This window comes from Strix aluco, chromosome 7 (genome assembly GCF_031877795.1).
Source record: "Strix aluco isolate bStrAlu1 chromosome 7, bStrAlu1.hap1, whole genome shotgun sequence".
Lineage (NCBI taxonomy): Eukaryota > Metazoa > Chordata > Aves > Strigiformes > Strigidae > Strix > Strix aluco.
In genome coordinates, this window is record NC_133937.1 from 18571775 (window position 1) to 18588618 (window position 16844).

Sequence of the window (16844 nt, forward strand, 5' to 3'; positions counted from 1 at the left end):
CCCTCACAGGAAAGAATTTCTTCTATCTAATCTAAATCTAACCCCTTTCAGTTTAAAACCATTACCCCTCATCCTATCACTACACTCCCTGATAAACAGTCCCTCCCCACCTTTCCTGTAAGCTCCCTTTAAGTACTGGAAGGCCGCTATAAGGTCTCCCCGGAGCCTGCTCTTCTCCAGGCTGAACAACCCCAACTCCCTCAGCCTGTCCTCATAAGGGAGGTGCTCCAGCCTTCGATCGCCTTCGTGGCCCAACTCTGGATTTGCTCGAGCAGGTCTATGTCCTTCTTATTTAAGGGCCCCACAGTACTCCAGGTGGGGTCTCATGAGAGCAGAGTAGAGGGGGAGAATCCCCTCCCTCGACCTGCTGGCCACACTTCTCTTGATGCAGCGCAGGACACAGCTGGCTTTCTGGGCTGTGAGCGCACATTGCTGGCTCATAAGTTTTCCATCCACTAGTACCCCCAAGTCCTTCTCTGCGGGTGGGGCTGCTCTCAATCCACTCATTGCCCAGCCTGTATTTGTGCTTGGGATTGCCCTGACCCATGTGCAGGACCTTGCACTTGACCTTGTTGAACTTCATGAAGTTTGCACGGTCCCACCTCTCCAGCCTGTCCAGGTCCCTCTGGATGGCACATCCCTTCCCTCCAGCGTGTCGGCCGCACCACACAGCTTGGTGTTGTTGGCAAATTTGCTGAGGGTGCACTCGATCCCACTGTCCATGTCAGTGACGAAGATGTTAAACAGTGCTGGTCCCAACACCAGCCCCTGAGGAACACCACTTGTCACTGCTGTCCATTCGGTCATTGAGCCGTTGACCACAACTCTTTGAGTGCGACCATCCAGACAATTACTTAACCACTGAGCGATCCATCATCAGATCCATGTCTCTCCAATTTAGAGACAAGGATGTTGTGCAGGACAGTGTCAGATGCTTTGCACGAGTCCAGGTAGTTGACTTGTGCATGTCACATGACGTCAGTTGCTCTTCCCTTATCCACTAATGCTGTAACCCTGTCACAGAAGGCCACCAAATTTGTCAGGCACAATTTGCTGTTTGTGAAGCCATCCGCTGCCTTATTTTCCACACACCCTAACATAGTTTCCAGGAGGATCTACTCCATGACCTTGCCAGGCACAGAGGTGAGACTGACAGGTCTGTAGTTCCCCGGGTCCTCTTTATTTTCCTTTTTTAAAAATGGGGGTTATGTTTCCCCTTTTCCAGTCAGTGGCAACTTCACTGGACTGCCACAACTTCTCAAATATGATGCACAGTGGCTTAGCCACTTCATCTGTGAGTTCCCTCAGGACCCATATTGAAATAATATTTAAATGGAAAGCAAAAAGGAGGGTTTTCTCCTTTTATCTTTTACTTCATTCTTTCAATAGTGGTATGCTTTTTGGGAGGGGGTGGTTGGTGTTTTTTTCAGATTAGTTTTATTTTCTGTAATCCAGCATAAGTGTGATGATATTCTGCGCTGCTCAGTAGCAATTTTGATGCATCCTCTCCTCCCACATTTCTATTTCATTTGTGCAGTAACTGAACTGCCATTTTTTGAATTCATGTATGTCAAATATGTTATCTGGGCAGTTTCTGAATCCCCAACCTCAGACCTCTCATCTGCTCCACTTCATTGAGATATAGATCACATATGGTTGCTTTTGACTCATGAGCCAGGATCCAAGGACTCCGATACTTCCAGTAATTTTCTAAAGTTGTGTCTAGTATATGGACAGCGTCTACTCTGAGTTTAATCTTTTTAGAGACAGCACAACAGAAAAATGATGAAAACAAGCTCAAAGAAGGAATTTCAACCTACAGTGGCAATGTTGCAGGCTCCCAAAATTACATTTTTTTCTGATTTGTCAGTGGTTTGACAGAACTTCAAACTGGCAGAGTTCATCCTGCCCCTTTGTGCCATTCCGGGGCCAAGAGCATGTGAGTGCTGCTCTCCCTTCACCTTCTCCGTAATGCCGTCATAGACCTCTGTTAGAGTCCCCCTTAGTTTTTTGGTTTTAGGCTGAAGAATCCTAGTCTACTTAATTACTTCTGTAGCAGAAATCATTCTAACTTTTTGATTTCCATTATTGTTCCTTGAATCCTTTTTTAATTATTTTTTTCTTTTTTATAAGGTGGACAAACCAGAGTTCCATACTAGATTTATCAGCGGCATAATTTTATCTTCTTTTGTTTTCTATTTGCTAATAATTCTTAATATTCAGTTTTCTGGGTTTCTTTGACTTGACATCATCAAGTATTTTCCTAGAACTATAGGAAAGACCTTGCTTCTGTGATTTTTATATGTAAAGTTAAGATTTCTTTCCTTCATTAGTTTGCATTTATTAATATTTAATGTGTCCTATTTTGCTGAGCCACTCAGTAGCATGGATGACTTCTGTAGCTCTTCATAGCCTGCCCTATTCTTCATTGTCTGGAATACTTGCTGTCACCTGAAGGCTGCATCACTCCATGAGTTACCTTCTTTTCAGTGTAATTTATGAATTTATTAAATAGTGCAGATTCTTGTGGGCCTCCTCCAGTGACCTTCTTCCTTTCCAGGTGCTGGCTATCACCTGCTTTTATTTCTAGTCCTTTAAATGGTTTTGTATCCTTTTCTTGCTAGCTTTGGATTCGTTTTGGTGTTCGTTTTTTTGTTGTTGGTGTTGGGCTTTTTGAGTTTGGTTTTGGGTGTTTTTTTTAGGCTTTGATGATGGGCTTATTTTAAAATGCCTTTTTAAGTCTGAGTGGATATTAAATGGATCTCCTGCATCCTCAGTACTTGTTGAGTCTTTCAGAGAATGGCAGTATATTGGAGAGACATGATGTCCCTTTGGAAAGGCAGTTTTGATTATTCCAGATGTTGTACATATTATTGTGCATTTTAACTCTGTTTTATAGTTTCTACAAACTTGCGCATTATAGGTGCTAATTTTTTTAAATACATACACAGATAGCACTGTTCCATTGAGCTTTTAATGGTGTCATCAAGTTGGTTGATTGAAAGACAAATTTGCTACTTTGGATATCAGCTATTCCATGATAGATCCAATCCTAGGTGGAGTATTTTTTTAAAATAGCATTGTTGAGACTACTGTTTCTTGTTTTAAAATTTTAGCTGTCCCTTTTCCACCAACGCATCGCTTGACGTCTGAAGAAGTGTTTGACACAGATGGAAGACCAAGGGTTGACATTTTGAAGAACCACTTGATAAAAGAAGGTCGAGTGGATGAAGAAATTGCACTTAGAATCATCAATGAGGGTGCTGCAATATTACGGAGGGAAAAAACTATGATAGAAGTTGAAGCTCCAATTACAGGTAATTTTTCTAGATGATTTCACTCACATACAAGTTTGAAAAAAGCCAGATTTTTTCAGTAGTAGAGTTTGTCTTAAAAATTGCTAAAATAAAATTTCTGTATAGTCTTATTGAATTGTCCCTCACAACTGCATTTGCCTAACAGTACTCAAATGGTCTGAAAAAATAGGCTGCACATTATTTTGTAAAATGAAGGCATTAAACCTATTTGAAAAAAATAGTATGGTTGGTATTAAAATGACAAAATAGAAAATAGTTAAATGCTGATGAATTATGGATTTCTAATTCCTGCAGTGTTCGAAGTGGGAATAAAGGCATCTACCTGGAATAGAAAAATAAACTCAGAATTATCCTAAAACCTAAATATGTGAAGAGAAGCTAATTGCTGTGGTTTTAAGCAAATACTGTGAACTGAAATTCTGAATGAAAAATATACCTTTATAGTTCCTCTGTAGGTGAGACTGACAATTGCATGTAAAACTATGTTTTTGTCAGGGTAGTAGGACTAGAAAGTGTTGAAAGATTGTTTTAGCATCTTCAGTGTGCTAGGACCCGATCACCTGTGATACAAAACTGAGTCTTAGGGTTTTTTGGAATATTTTCATGGTTGACTAGTTCTATTTCTGTTTGACCTGGTGAAAGGTGGAATTGGTGTCCTTTAGTACTTTTGTTTATAAACAATCCAGACTCATAGAAAATAGTGTATGTTGCATATCTGTTATTTATGATAATGAAAGTAGATTTGATTTTTGTGTTCAAATTAGATTTTCTTTCATTTGAATCTGTTTTCTTCTAAATGGACCTATATAAAATTAGTGTCAGAAAAGCTTTTAGGGCATCAACTTGCTTTAATTTGTTAGCATTGGGTAAATGAAAACATTTAAACAGTACATCATTATTATTGACATTTTTTTTAAAATGAATGATTGTAATGGTGGAAATCACTAAGTGACTGTCTGAACTCAAGAGTCTTTTGAAGCTCCAGATAAAGCTCAAAACTACAGTGTTGTCTCTATGTTTAGAATTTTTATGTTTCCGTTGATTTAGGTAGTTACCCAGAGCTACTGGTGTATTGGCAGCTGAAAAAGAAGGAAAGTTCTTGCAGTGTTTGAGTAGAAATCTTAAGAAAAGTGACATAAAAGAGGACGCATTTAGTCTAATATTTTGTAGGTCATGATGAAAAATGGTCTGCTCCAAGGGACTAACAACCTTTAAAGTGTGGTGTGCCATATCCAGTATTTCCTTCCAAAATTAGAACAACTTTTTTTCCCCAAAAAAGTTTACTGATAAACTCTGAGGAGTCAGAAGATGCTATTCATCAGTTGATCAGTGACATTTCTCTCAAATTGCTGTTAATTATTATCAGCCATATCTCATGCAGAAGCAAGAAGGCAGCTCCTGACTTCCATTGAGCTGGGAACTCCTGTGGGAATGAGGAGTTAGGAGCAGTTGTCTCTTCCATACATTTTTTTATAAATTGTGAGATGACCTGGCTTTGCTGTATGCTCTTCAAAGTCTCCCCATCTGCTATCTTTGGCACTTCTGCCTTAGGTTGCTGACCACTGGTTTTGTCCTGTCTCATATTCTAAAAACACAAGAAAAATCCACTGTTGAAATAGTGAACATGGTTATTTGAAGGAGAAAAGTAACTGAGCAAAGAGAAGATATGATGATATTAAAAGGTATGTTAGTCTGACTCAGAACAAAAGCATATTCCCTGCTTTTTTCAATCCCACATGGACACAGCAAATTGTTGCAAAGCAGCAGGCATTTTCAAATATGCATACCAAGGAGAATTTGCAAAGATACCTAAGGGGTTGGGGAGGACATTAAAGAGCTGCTGACAACTTTCAAGACCTCAATGCTCAGTGCATTAACTGTGTTTGAAAAATATTCCACAATCTGCTAGACTCAAATAGGGATATCATCAGTGTCACCACATGTAGTGAGGACAGCATCTTACTGAAAAGCAAAGGGGGAAGCTTCAAAACTTTCTGTTATTCCTGTGTTATAGCTGCCTTTCCTCTTAATTAGAAGTACTTTGTGGCTGTTTACTTAACTATAACTTAGTAGCTTTTCTGTTAGATTTTTTTTAAATTAATTTGAACAAAATTTTTGCTTGCAGTGTGTGGTGATATTCATGGCCAGTTCTTTGATCTAATGAAGCTGTTTGAAGTGGGAGGATCACCTGCTAACACAAGATACCTCTTCCTCGGTGACTATGTAGACAGAGGTTATTTTAGTATAGAGGTAACTGAATATATTAATCTGTTTTGTCCTAAATTTTTCTATAAGCACGCTTTCATGGAGGTTTTCAAATGAAATTTTAGGTCTGCTTTAACATGTAAATGTGTTCTTCCTTGCTGTGCTTCTTCCTATGACAAATGCCTGCTTACAGGAGGATACTGACCAGCTGTTTGGACTGTCCTGTTGAAATCACCAGACTTCATAACATTTTCCTCCTCTTTCTTTAGTTAGTTTTTTACAAGTTGAATTCCATAGCATTATTTTACATAATCCTGCTTCTCTGGTAATATTCAGGAGGGTGTGTTTTTATGTTTTTGGAGAACAGGTGAGTCATGACTGCAAGGTCGTTTAATTTATTACAGCTGTTTATCTGTATAAAGTAGATTCATTTTACTTATGTAATCAAATGTTTTTTAATAATAATTAATATTTTTCTTTACTAAAATTCTGAGGGCAATTACAGATATTCCCTAAGGATGACCTGTGTTTCTGCCATTAATTTTTCAGGTATTTTGAATTCAAATAATTTTTTAATTTTCAGCACGTTTATTCAGTATGCTACATTCCAGAGATACTCACTTACTCATATCAATTAGTTTCAGAGCTATGATTGTAAGGTAACTATTCCTCTGGAGCCAGCTTGGGAAATGCCTCAGCTTGGGATCTCTTCATAGATACCAAATCTGATAGAATGGCATACCATTTGAAATAGTATTTTGCAAGTCATGGTGTATGATACTTCGTTTCTGTATTAAACTTATGCTGTTCTAATAACATGTGTGGGTACATACTGTAAAGGGCATACACAATGCCTTTTGGGGTTGTTAGGGATGGTAGACAAACAGGAGATGCAGCAAGAGCAATTGCATCAAAGTCATTTATAAGGAAAAAGTGCAACAGGTCTTCTTGGACTGTTCTTGATGATTATAAATAATGTAATTGTCCTTGAAAAGGACATTTACATAGCAACACTGTATGTTAATATATCAAAGCATGGTATGAAAGCTTTTCAACCATTACTCTTAAAAAAACCTTCTAAACAATGGACATTCTTGAATATATTAATAAGAACAGGCTCAAATCTTTTTCCTCATATGATTTTAATTTAATTTTTAATATGATATTTGGCATGCTAAATATACTTGTGGAATATGTAAAGATATGCTAAATATATTCTTGAAAACCACTCCGGGGTTCTTAAAAGGTTCGTCTTTCTTCATTGAGATAATATGCTCTCTTCTACTCCGAGTGACTGTTGGAACATCAGTGAAGTACATGGCAGATTATCTGAATAAAGTTGAATTGATGCAAGGGCATGAAGGTGGGGCTATGCTTTGTGGTGCTGTTGAGAAAGAAAAAATTTGTACATGAAAATCAGACATTTGTTCTCCATTTTAACCTTAAAAAAAATTTCCTACTTAAGTTTTTGCATTAATTAAAATTTAGGAAGTTTAAGTTGACCTCCAAGAGTTTTCATATATGGTTACTTTAAAATCTTTCTTAGTGATTGGAAATCTAATATACTTTTGGTAAAATATTTGACTTCAGAGAAAAGCGAAGGTGAAATTTTTTTAAAATGTGCAAACAGTGAAATTTGATTTGTCACTACTAAATTCTTAATCAGTCTGTCCTGAAGCATCTTTAATTGCATTGATATTTTAGTGGTAAACCATTTCCAAATAAAAAATGTCATCACTTCTAATAGGAAAGATAATTACATGCTATTGTGATTGTGTATAACAAACTGCTGGGATCAAGATGGAGTCCTTCACATAAGTGTGTGCAAATTCTTCTTTTCTGTACGGGAAGTAACAGGACATAGAGAACTCTGACATTAGCCTGTCTGTGTTTGATAATAGAAAATAAAAATACCAGTCCAGGAAAGGTGAGAAAAAAAAAATTCTTTTTGTACTTAATAGGTAATATCTTTCATGCTTAAGAACATGTCAATCTCAGCAATTTAATCAAATGTAGTATCCATTCACTGAAAAGAAGGCACTATTTTGCCACTTTTCTATTAAATGTTTTCAAGGTTGCCAGCTTTTATAAATTTTTCATCCAAACTGACTTAACTAAAACAGTTCACAATTGTAGAATTTGCCAAATTAATTAATGTATTCATTTGATGATAAGCAGTTGTTTTGTAAGAAACTGATTAAGCTCTCTGCTGGGAAACAGTTTTAAAGCTCTGCGAACTTTGCAATATATCAGGATATTTTAGAGTTACAGAAACATTGGAAAGCAAGTAGTATCATTAGAAAAATTACTGGTTTGCATATTTTTACTGATAAGATAAGAAAAATTCAGTAATTAGTTAAGCTAAACTTCACAATAGAAGTATTTGATGTATTTCTCCATGTTTGCTGTCTTTTTTAAAGTGTTCCTTTGTTTTCTTTCTTCCTTCATGTACTTACTATTCTACGCAAAATAACTGAAGAACGGTAGCTTCAGGGTATTCACATTGGTTAAGAACAATAATAACAACTTGCAGGTGACTTCAATGTAGTCCAAAACTTCCGTGGTTTTGAGATTTCTGTACTCAGTTAAAAATACAAGAATCAGATTTGAAATTTAAGAAATAAATTTGGGGCATTCAAGATTGCTGGATGGTAACGGACTCTGAACTGGAAAAATTGTGTGTATTCTGTAGCTCTGTCCTCAACTCTGTTTGCTGCTGATGTTGCAAAAATAATGATATATGGAAACTTACTGTAATTCTTTGAATATGGTGCTTGAACACTGAATAAACAACCAACTTTCCCCAGGTGTCCAAATGATATATCTGACTTTCATGTAAATAGTTTTGTGGGGTTTTTTCTTCAATCTTTATTAATAAATGTCTGCTTTCCTTCTTATGCCAGTGTTTAGAATCATATTATAAAATGAGATTTTAGGCACAAGCACATACGTTATTTGTCTAGGTGAAAGTGTTCTGCAGTATAATTCTGCTGAGTTTATTTTATTATTGAGTGTCCAGTAAATATAAATATATTTTCAGCATTCTGTGCAGCTGTTCTTAGCTATTAAGCAATTTGTATAACTCATGACCAGAATGGGACTCAGGGAATCAGTGCTGTATTTTAAAATGACACATTAAGCTGTACTTGCTTTTGAAGCTGTTAACATTCTTACTCAATGTTTTTCAGTAATAATTTTTAAAGTTTTTATAAACTAGTGTATTTTACTGGATATCTTTGTTTTTCAACAGTGTGTGCTGTACTTATGGGTCCTGAAAATTCTCTACCCAAGCACATTATTTCTTTTGAGAGGCAACCATGAATGCAGACACCTAACAGAGTATTTTACCTTTAAGCAAGAATGTAAGTACTGTCTAAGAATGTAAAATTAGCTTACTTCCAACATGTTGATCTGTCATTTTGCATGAGAGATGTTTGTCTGTTAGTTTACTTAAGGTCTTGCAAACATTTGGAGACTGCATTGACTTCTGTAGAATTGCTTGCAGTTAAGTGTGGCGTTGGAGTGCAAGTTATGTAGAAGACTGCTGTCTGTAAAGATACGTTATGGAGTAAATGTTGATATATCAGTCCTGGAGAGAGGAACGTTACTTTGCTGTCTTGGCTATAATTGGGAGTGCAAAGTAACTTGCTGAGCAGCATTGTGAGGCTAGCAAGAAAACCCTGCTGCTGAGTTAATTTTTCCATTTGGGGAATTGATTTCAACTATACTAGTAAGATACCACTCTTGATGATGAAGCTGCTCCTCCATTTGGAGGCTTGTGTAAGTATTGATCCAGTGATAAATGGATCATTTGCCCTGGTAAAAGTGATGTAATCTATAAGCAGTTCTTAGCTTTTCACTGTAAATGAGAAATCACAGACTTTTCAGTAGCATTTTATACTGAAGTATGCTATATAATTGTATAAGGCAAAATAATTCTGTGATTTTTGAAAAAAACAAAATAGTTTCTCCACACTTGAGATAACAAGAAGAAATGAAAAAAGTTTATAGTTCTGGAAGAGAGTATGTCTTAGAAATGTGCTTGCTGTTGTAGTGTTTAGAAATGCTCATTTAAACCCCAAAATAATAATTTATTTGTGGTTTTTTTAAGCATTCACTTTGAGATTTGCACTTGTAATTATGATCCACTAGATTGCTTCTTCCATCTAATACGGATTTCTTAATATTTTATATTCTTTTTCCTGCAGGTAAAATAAAGTACTCAGAAAGAGTCTATGATGCTTGTATGGAAGCTTTCGATTGTCTCCCTCTTGCTGCTCTCTTAAATCAGCAGTTTCTTTGTGTTCATGGTGGACTTTCACCAGAAATTAATACACTAGATGACATTAGGAGAGTGAGTATTTTGTGTATTTGAAAATAAGTGAAAATACAGATATTTATATGATGCTGTACAAAGTCATGTTTGTGAAATTGTCAGTATATTATTTTCTGTTCTTGTCTCTTTTGGAAGTGTAAATCAGGAACTGAAACGTAGGCTAAGTAGTATCATAATCAAAAACTCTTGGATTATCTAGTGCATTTTCCATTAGTAGATCTCACTGGAACAGCTGGGATTGTTACAGAACACACACAGAAAAAACCCTCCAAAACTCCACATAGTTTCCTGAGGTAGATCGTACATGTAAAGAGCTTCATATCCAATCAAAATAATGCTTTGTGTTTCTTTCTAGGTAAGAGCTAGTGTTCTTACGGCTTTCAGAACAAAACTCATAGAAGTTAATTGTAGTCTTAAAATTGTTTGGTATATCAAACATCATATTTCAGTTATTCTTATGTTTATTTGAAAACTTTTACTCTCTGGATTATGTGGATTTTGGTTTTGAAAGTGTGAAATTGCAGTATTTAATAGAAATTCAGATTGTTTTTTAAAATGGCACATTTGGTAGGCATTTGAGTAACAGCTGTGAAGTGCTTCTCACTGTGGTAAATGTGCTGAGTATATGGGTAAGAGGAATTAAAAGTTTTTAAAATTATATTATGGAAACTCTAAATAGTAGTGCGCAATTTAGAGGGAAATAGACTGTGACGATGTGTGGTATCTGTTTCTAACAACTTGGTTTCAACTTTCATGGACTGCTGATGTCAGGTGAAGATTGTATCAGATGGGAATTTTCAAACTCAATTGCTTTCCCTTTTGTGTACTCCTTTTTGACTTATTGTAGTTAACTTTGACATCTTGGCTGCTGTATTTGGAAATAAAACCATTCCCGTTACGATTAGGAACAGCTAAAGTGTAGTTGATTTCAGCTTACAATAAAAATAGGTGGTTCTAAAAAGGCTTTGGGATTATAGGTAAAGATGGAAGAAAAAAATTGTTTATCTACATACGGAAGAAGGTATGTGGGGACCTACTTCAAAAAAGATCTAAATATCAGAGAGAAGAAAAAAGTATGTTCCAAATTTGGTTTTGTAGTACTTAAATATTGATGGCCCATTTTGTCTTTTATCTTCATTTATTGTATTTCTCATTGTCTTGCATTTTCTCCTTTACTTGTGCTCCATTTCTCTTTTTTAGCTCTCCCTCTCCTCAGATTTATGGACTGCTGTCCAGTTGAATCTAATTTCTGAATTCACCAGATTTTTTTTGTACTGACTGGACCATTTCAGAGGCTGGAATGTCAGCTTATTTCACTTACAGATATTATGCTGCCAAGCAGAATGATGTGAGAGGAGAAAAAAATGGTAGAAGCAGAAAGGAAGCATATTTACAAGCTCAGTGGTGTAAGTGGAAAAATGTACTGAGGCACGTTGCATTTTCAGAGCAAATACTAATGTGTACATAAATCTGTGTGCCTTATACAGAGGAAGAAGTAAGAAAGCAAAGCAACGGTGCCATTCTGACAAGGCCTTAGCACTTCTCGTGTTACAGATGAAAAGAAACATGGTCAAAGCTATTTGAATAGTGTAAAAGAAACATAGTCTGGAAAAACACTTTAGAAAGCCACTATCATAATAGGATTGTGATTCATTTTTCTTTTAGACTCATTCTTGCAGCTAATCAGGTTTCAAAGTGTTGAGTAAACTTAATTAAAAGGTAGTTCTGTCATCTTGTCCTGTACTTTCATATGTGCTTCTGTAATGCTCAAGGTTACATTAGGATGAAATATAAGCTTGTATGTTTTATCTCTCTCTCTATATATATATATATGAAAATCTGCATTGTATATTGCTTCTGATGATAACGACATTTAAAAATGTAAGACAGTGTTATTAGAACTGTTCTTTGGGCCTTTTTTGTTTTTTAAAGAATCATCTGCTAACTTGGAAGAGGCACTTTTCACGGGTCGGCAGCAGCTTCATAGCTGCATTAGGGCTTGGCATGCACTGATACTGTAAATATATTTAAATGGGTGATGTGAAATGCATTTTTTACATCTAGGAAAATATATACTTATGGTACAAGTGTGGTATGTGAAATGACTTGTATAGTATTACAAGCCTTCTGGTTTATTAGCAGAAGTTCTTATAAAGGAGAGGTCTTCTCTGCAAATGTGTAAGCATAATCATCTGGCATAAGAAGGGAAATCACAGCTCTATAAACAGTGTAGGAATCACCTAAGACAAAAAGAAAAATTCTGTGCAGATGCAATTTCTTCTAGATGCAGTCTTTTCTCAGTATTACTGATATTCAGGAAGGTCATTAAACTACACAAATTAAATTATTATTTTTGCTGGCATAAACTTATTTCCAGTAGAGGACAGCTATCATTGTAGCTATGACAGTAAAGCCTACCCAGAAAGATTGCTGCAAGTGCTTCTTATTTTGGGGAAAGTGGAAGTTTGTGAAACTTGCAGTAATCTGATCTTTATTCTGTGAACTTCATTTATGCAAATATTCTGATTGTGTTGGCAAAGAGTGTCTCTTTCAGACACATGTCCTGAACTTAGAGATGCTGTTTAGTTGATTACATTTATACTGCCAAAACTTCTGCTGAAACAAAATTCCAGGAATTGTGATTTTAAGCCTAGTGATTTATAAGGAGGGAAGTGTCCAGGTAAGATTATCACAGATCACAGAATCATTCAGGTTGGAAAAGACCCTTGGGATCATTGAGTCCAACCATCAGCCCTACTCTACAAGTTCTCCCCTACACCATGTCCCCCAGCATCTCATCTAAACGACCCTTAAACACATCCAGGGATGGTGAGTCCACCACCTCCCTGGGCAGTTTATTCCACTGTCTGACGACTCTTCCTGGGAAAAATTTTTTCCTAATGTCCAGTCTCAACCTCCCCTGTTGCAGTTTAAAGCCATTCCCTCTTGTTCTGTCACTAATTACCTGTGAGAAGAGACCAGCACCAACCTCTCTACAATGTCCTTTCAGGAAGTTGTAGAGAGTGATGAGGTCTCCCCTTAGCCTTCTCTTCCTCAAACTAAACAGTCCCAGCTCCTTCAATCGCTCCTCATAGGATTTATTCTCCAGGTCCTTCACCAGCTTCGTTGCCCTCCTCTGCACTCGCTCCAGCACCTCGATATCTCTCTCGTATTGAGGTGCCCAAAACTGGACACAATACTCAAGGTGTGGCCTCACCAGTGCAGAGTACAGGGGGACTATCACCTCCCTACTTCTGCTGGTCACACTATTTCTAATACAAGCCAGGATGCCGTTGGCTTTCTTGACCACCCGGGCACACTGCTGGCTCATGTTCAGCTGCTTGTCAATTAGAACCCCCAGATCCTTCTGTTCCAGACAGCTCTCCAGCCACACCTCCCCAAGCCTGTAGTGATGCATGGGGTTGTTGTGGCCCAAGTGCAGGACCTGACACTTGGCCTTGTTGAAGCTCATCCCGTTAACGTTGGCCACCAATCCAATCTAACCAAGTCTCTCTGTAGAGCCTCCCTATCCTCATGCAGATCAACACTCCTGCTTAACTTGGTGTCATCTGCGAACTTACTGATGATACACTCTATGTCCTTACCAAGATCATCAATAAAGATGTTAAACAGAAATGGTCCCAACACCAAGCCCTGAGGAACACCACTTGTGACCAGCCGCCAGCTGGATTTAGCTCCATTGACCACCACTCTCTGGGACCGTCCATCCAGCCAGTGCTTGATCCAGCAGACCGTACGCTCATCCAGGCCATGGGCAGCCAGTTTTTCTATGAGAATTCTATGGGGAACTGTGTCGAATGCTTTTTGAAAATCCGGGTAGACAATATCCACAGCTTTTCCCTCATCCAATAGTTGGGTCATCTTGTCATAGAAGGAGATGAGGTTTGTCAGGCAGGACCTGCCTTTCATAAACCCATGCTGACTAGGCCTGATCCCCTGGTTGTCCATTATATGACTTTTAATGGCACTCAGGATGATCTGCTCCATGACATTCCCTGGTACCAAGGTCAATTTGGATGGGGATTCTTAATTTAAAGAAGAGAAACAGAGAATTTGTTCCTCATTTGCAGCAGATGGTCATTCTTTTTTTTTAGTTCTTGGTGATACTGAGGATTGATCAGCAAAGTGCCTTGAAATACAAGGGGGCACTACTGGGAATCTGTCTTTATAATACCTTGCTTCCTTTCTGTAGTTGCTGAAACTTCCTTTTCTTTAGTAATACATGACTGCCGCTCTTCACTGGCCTTCACGCTGTTTTCGGGCTTTGCTATGTGATAGTTCTGAGGAAAGTTAGGACAGATTAATTAAAACTGGTGTCTGTCTTCAAGTATGTGAAACTTCTATGAAGGTCTTTTGTCTCAAAAGTAAAACAGTTTTAATTTGTTGTACCTTAATCTACCTCCAAGGTTTTGCTACACCTGAATTTGAACATCCATGTGGAGGTATGATGCAGTTTAGTAGCCCCGACTGCATAATAACATTAATTTAGATTTAAATATCTTATAGTATGTATTAAAAAATATGCTACCTATTTCTGTTTTAACAGCAGGTGTAGTGATTCTTATTCTTGAATAAAATTGTCGTTCTCAGTCACGTTAATCATATTTAGAAATAAGTCAAGTGAATTTGTATTGAGATTCTGTTTTGCTGTAGTCACAACATATTCAGAAATAGTTAATCAGTAACAAGTGTTTTGAATTGACTCACATCCTTTGTTAACTTCCTTGCTGTCCCAGTGTAGAGAAGCCCTTAAGTTGGTTATTCTGATTTGATAATATGCAGTCTGATTGAGTAGCTTGCAGTGACGTTTCCTTAAAATTTGAGATGTCTTGAGAACCCTTTCAGTTGGTAGACTGTCTAGTGAAGGAGACACTGATTTGGTGTGTATGTAAGTATAATTATTTTTTACAAACTGATCTCCTACTTCAAGAAATGGCTACATTATTGTTCCAGCGCTATGGGAAAGTAATCTCAGAGAGAGGTGCATTGCTTGCAGCAACCAAAACCTTTTATTTATAATGTCTATTCATTTGGCCCGAGTCATAAGGAAAATACTTGAAGAATAACTCAAGAAAATTTCTTAGAAATGCTTTCTAGACTTTCAGCCTTCTGTATTGCAGGACACATCAGTCGACAAACAGTTGAATCTTCCTTGTGTGTGTGCTTCTGTTAGCTTCTGGACCCAAATTTATCGCTGGAGGTTTAGAAACTTGATGGTTTAATCTACAGAAATTCAGGTACTTGCAGAAGTTGATGGACTGACTTCTTCAATCTGGAAGAAATATTCCATACCGGGTTTATCATCCAGTGTGGGAAATGTTAAACCACTGGATTTTTAATATTGAATAAATTCCAACAACAATTTCAGTTAATACCTGCCTTGCCATTATCCGGCAGGAATTTGTAAAGATCTGGACCTCTCCACTTATGTTACAGGTGGCAGCCTCGGGAGCTCTGATTTTCCAGGGCATGAGAGAGCTTGGCACTACTGCTGGTTCCATATTTGAATGGATTCCTATGGACCGTTAGACTCAAATTCACCAGGTGTTCACCAAACCTCCCTTCGAACCTGTCATGAAGAGTTAAGTGTTCTCTAGTACCATCAAAGTCATCTTCTTTGGTATGGGAGGTAAAGTGAGATAAATGCACTGTCCATCAAAGAACTGTTCCTACATTTCTTGGATAAAATCATCTTGTGAACAAACTCCAGCTACATAAAGATCAAATAAACTTTACATTGAATCTGGGATATATAATTTCATTTCTGGGACATCAGACTGTTACTTACTTAAGCAGGGTATTTTCCTTTTACGTTAACAAATGCACTGTCCTCCTTACCTCTGCCCCTTTTCACTGTGGTTACTAGGAAGGTTGCAGTTGTTTCAAAGTGGAAATGTGTAAAGAAGCAGCTAGAGAAAAGAAAATAAAGACATCTCCCAAAATGCTTATGGCCCATTACACCAGGGCTATAGCTGAGAAATAAAGCCTGTGTGAAAGAAGTCGAAGATGGCTAAGCTAGTCACCTCTTCGTTACATTGTTAAACATCCATTATGGAGAGGGATGTTTCTGGGTTTTTTTTAGTTGGGGGATAATTTTTTTTTTTTTTTGGATGATATATTTAGTCTCTTCTAGTTATATAATTATTCATGCTTTTCTTTTATAATTCCTGTTTTCTGTACTGTTTCTCTTTGCTAATTCCTGGCAGTGTCTCCAGATTGGTAGATATGGCATGTGCATGAAAAAGGAACCATTTTGTTCCTTGTCTGTAACTTGACCTGGTGTTACACATATCCATCAGTCTGGAACTTATCTCCCTTCTTTTTGCAACTAATAAATCTTATTGCTCTTAACAGGTTTGGTTCTTTTGGCATGCCTCTGCCTTATTTCATGAGGAGGAGAGGAAAAAAATATACAGTAACTACTTCTCTTTGATATGGTTGGGATTTATTCTAAAAACGCTTGGTATTGATGGATATGTAGTTTAACAAATGTGTAAAACTTACTGATTTAATATTCAAAGAATCTTTGTGCTCTTGCCTTTTCTCAAACAGTTAGATAGATTCAAAGAGCCTCCAGCATTTGGACCAATGTGTGACTTACTGTGGTCAGATCCTTCAGAAGATTTTGGAAATGAAAATTCACAGGAGCATTTCAGTCACAATACAGTCAGAGGATGCTCATACTTTTATAGGTGAGAGTATGCTATGATCTATTTGATGTTTTAATGCCGAGACGTGCTGCATATTTTAAGATAATTTCTTTTACTCATAGTTGTTTTCATTTCACAGCTATCCAGCAGTTTGTGAATTTTTGCAAAATAATAATTTGTTGTCAATCATTAGAGCACATGAAGCACAAGATGCAGGGTAAGTACTTTCTGTCCTTCAAGAAATTATTCACAGTGTAAAATAAAAATTAATTGCTTATTGCTGTAAGATGTAAAATAATCTGTTTGGTTTTGCAG

The 16844-nt window shown here is 37.1% G+C and overlaps 1 protein-coding gene across 15 annotated transcripts in view; it reads left to right on the plus strand.

The window, feature by feature from the left end:
- PPP3CB (protein phosphatase 3 catalytic subunit beta) overlaps nt 1-16844 on the plus strand; it is a 58930-nt gene that overhangs the window by 11466 nt on the left and 30620 nt on the right. For 14 of the 15 annotated variants that reach the window (XR_012623987.1, XR_012623985.1, XR_012623986.1 and 11 more), the window contains exons 2-7: nt 3117-3317; nt 5443-5567; nt 8773-8884; nt 9731-9876; nt 16432-16571; nt 16669-16746. Coding sequence is in view for 8 of the 15 variants with exons in the window: in XM_074830680.1 (XP_074686781.1) it covers nt 3117-3317; nt 5443-5567; nt 8773-8884; nt 9731-9876; nt 16432-16571; nt 16669-16746 (802 nt within the window). In the remaining 7 variants the exon portion in view is untranslated. Of the gene's footprint in view, nt 1-3116; nt 3318-4868; nt 5000-5442; nt 5568-8772; nt 8885-9730; nt 9877-16431; nt 16572-16668; nt 16747-16844 lie in introns of all 15 variants that reach the window. The other variant, XM_074830683.1, reaches the window with a different exon arrangement.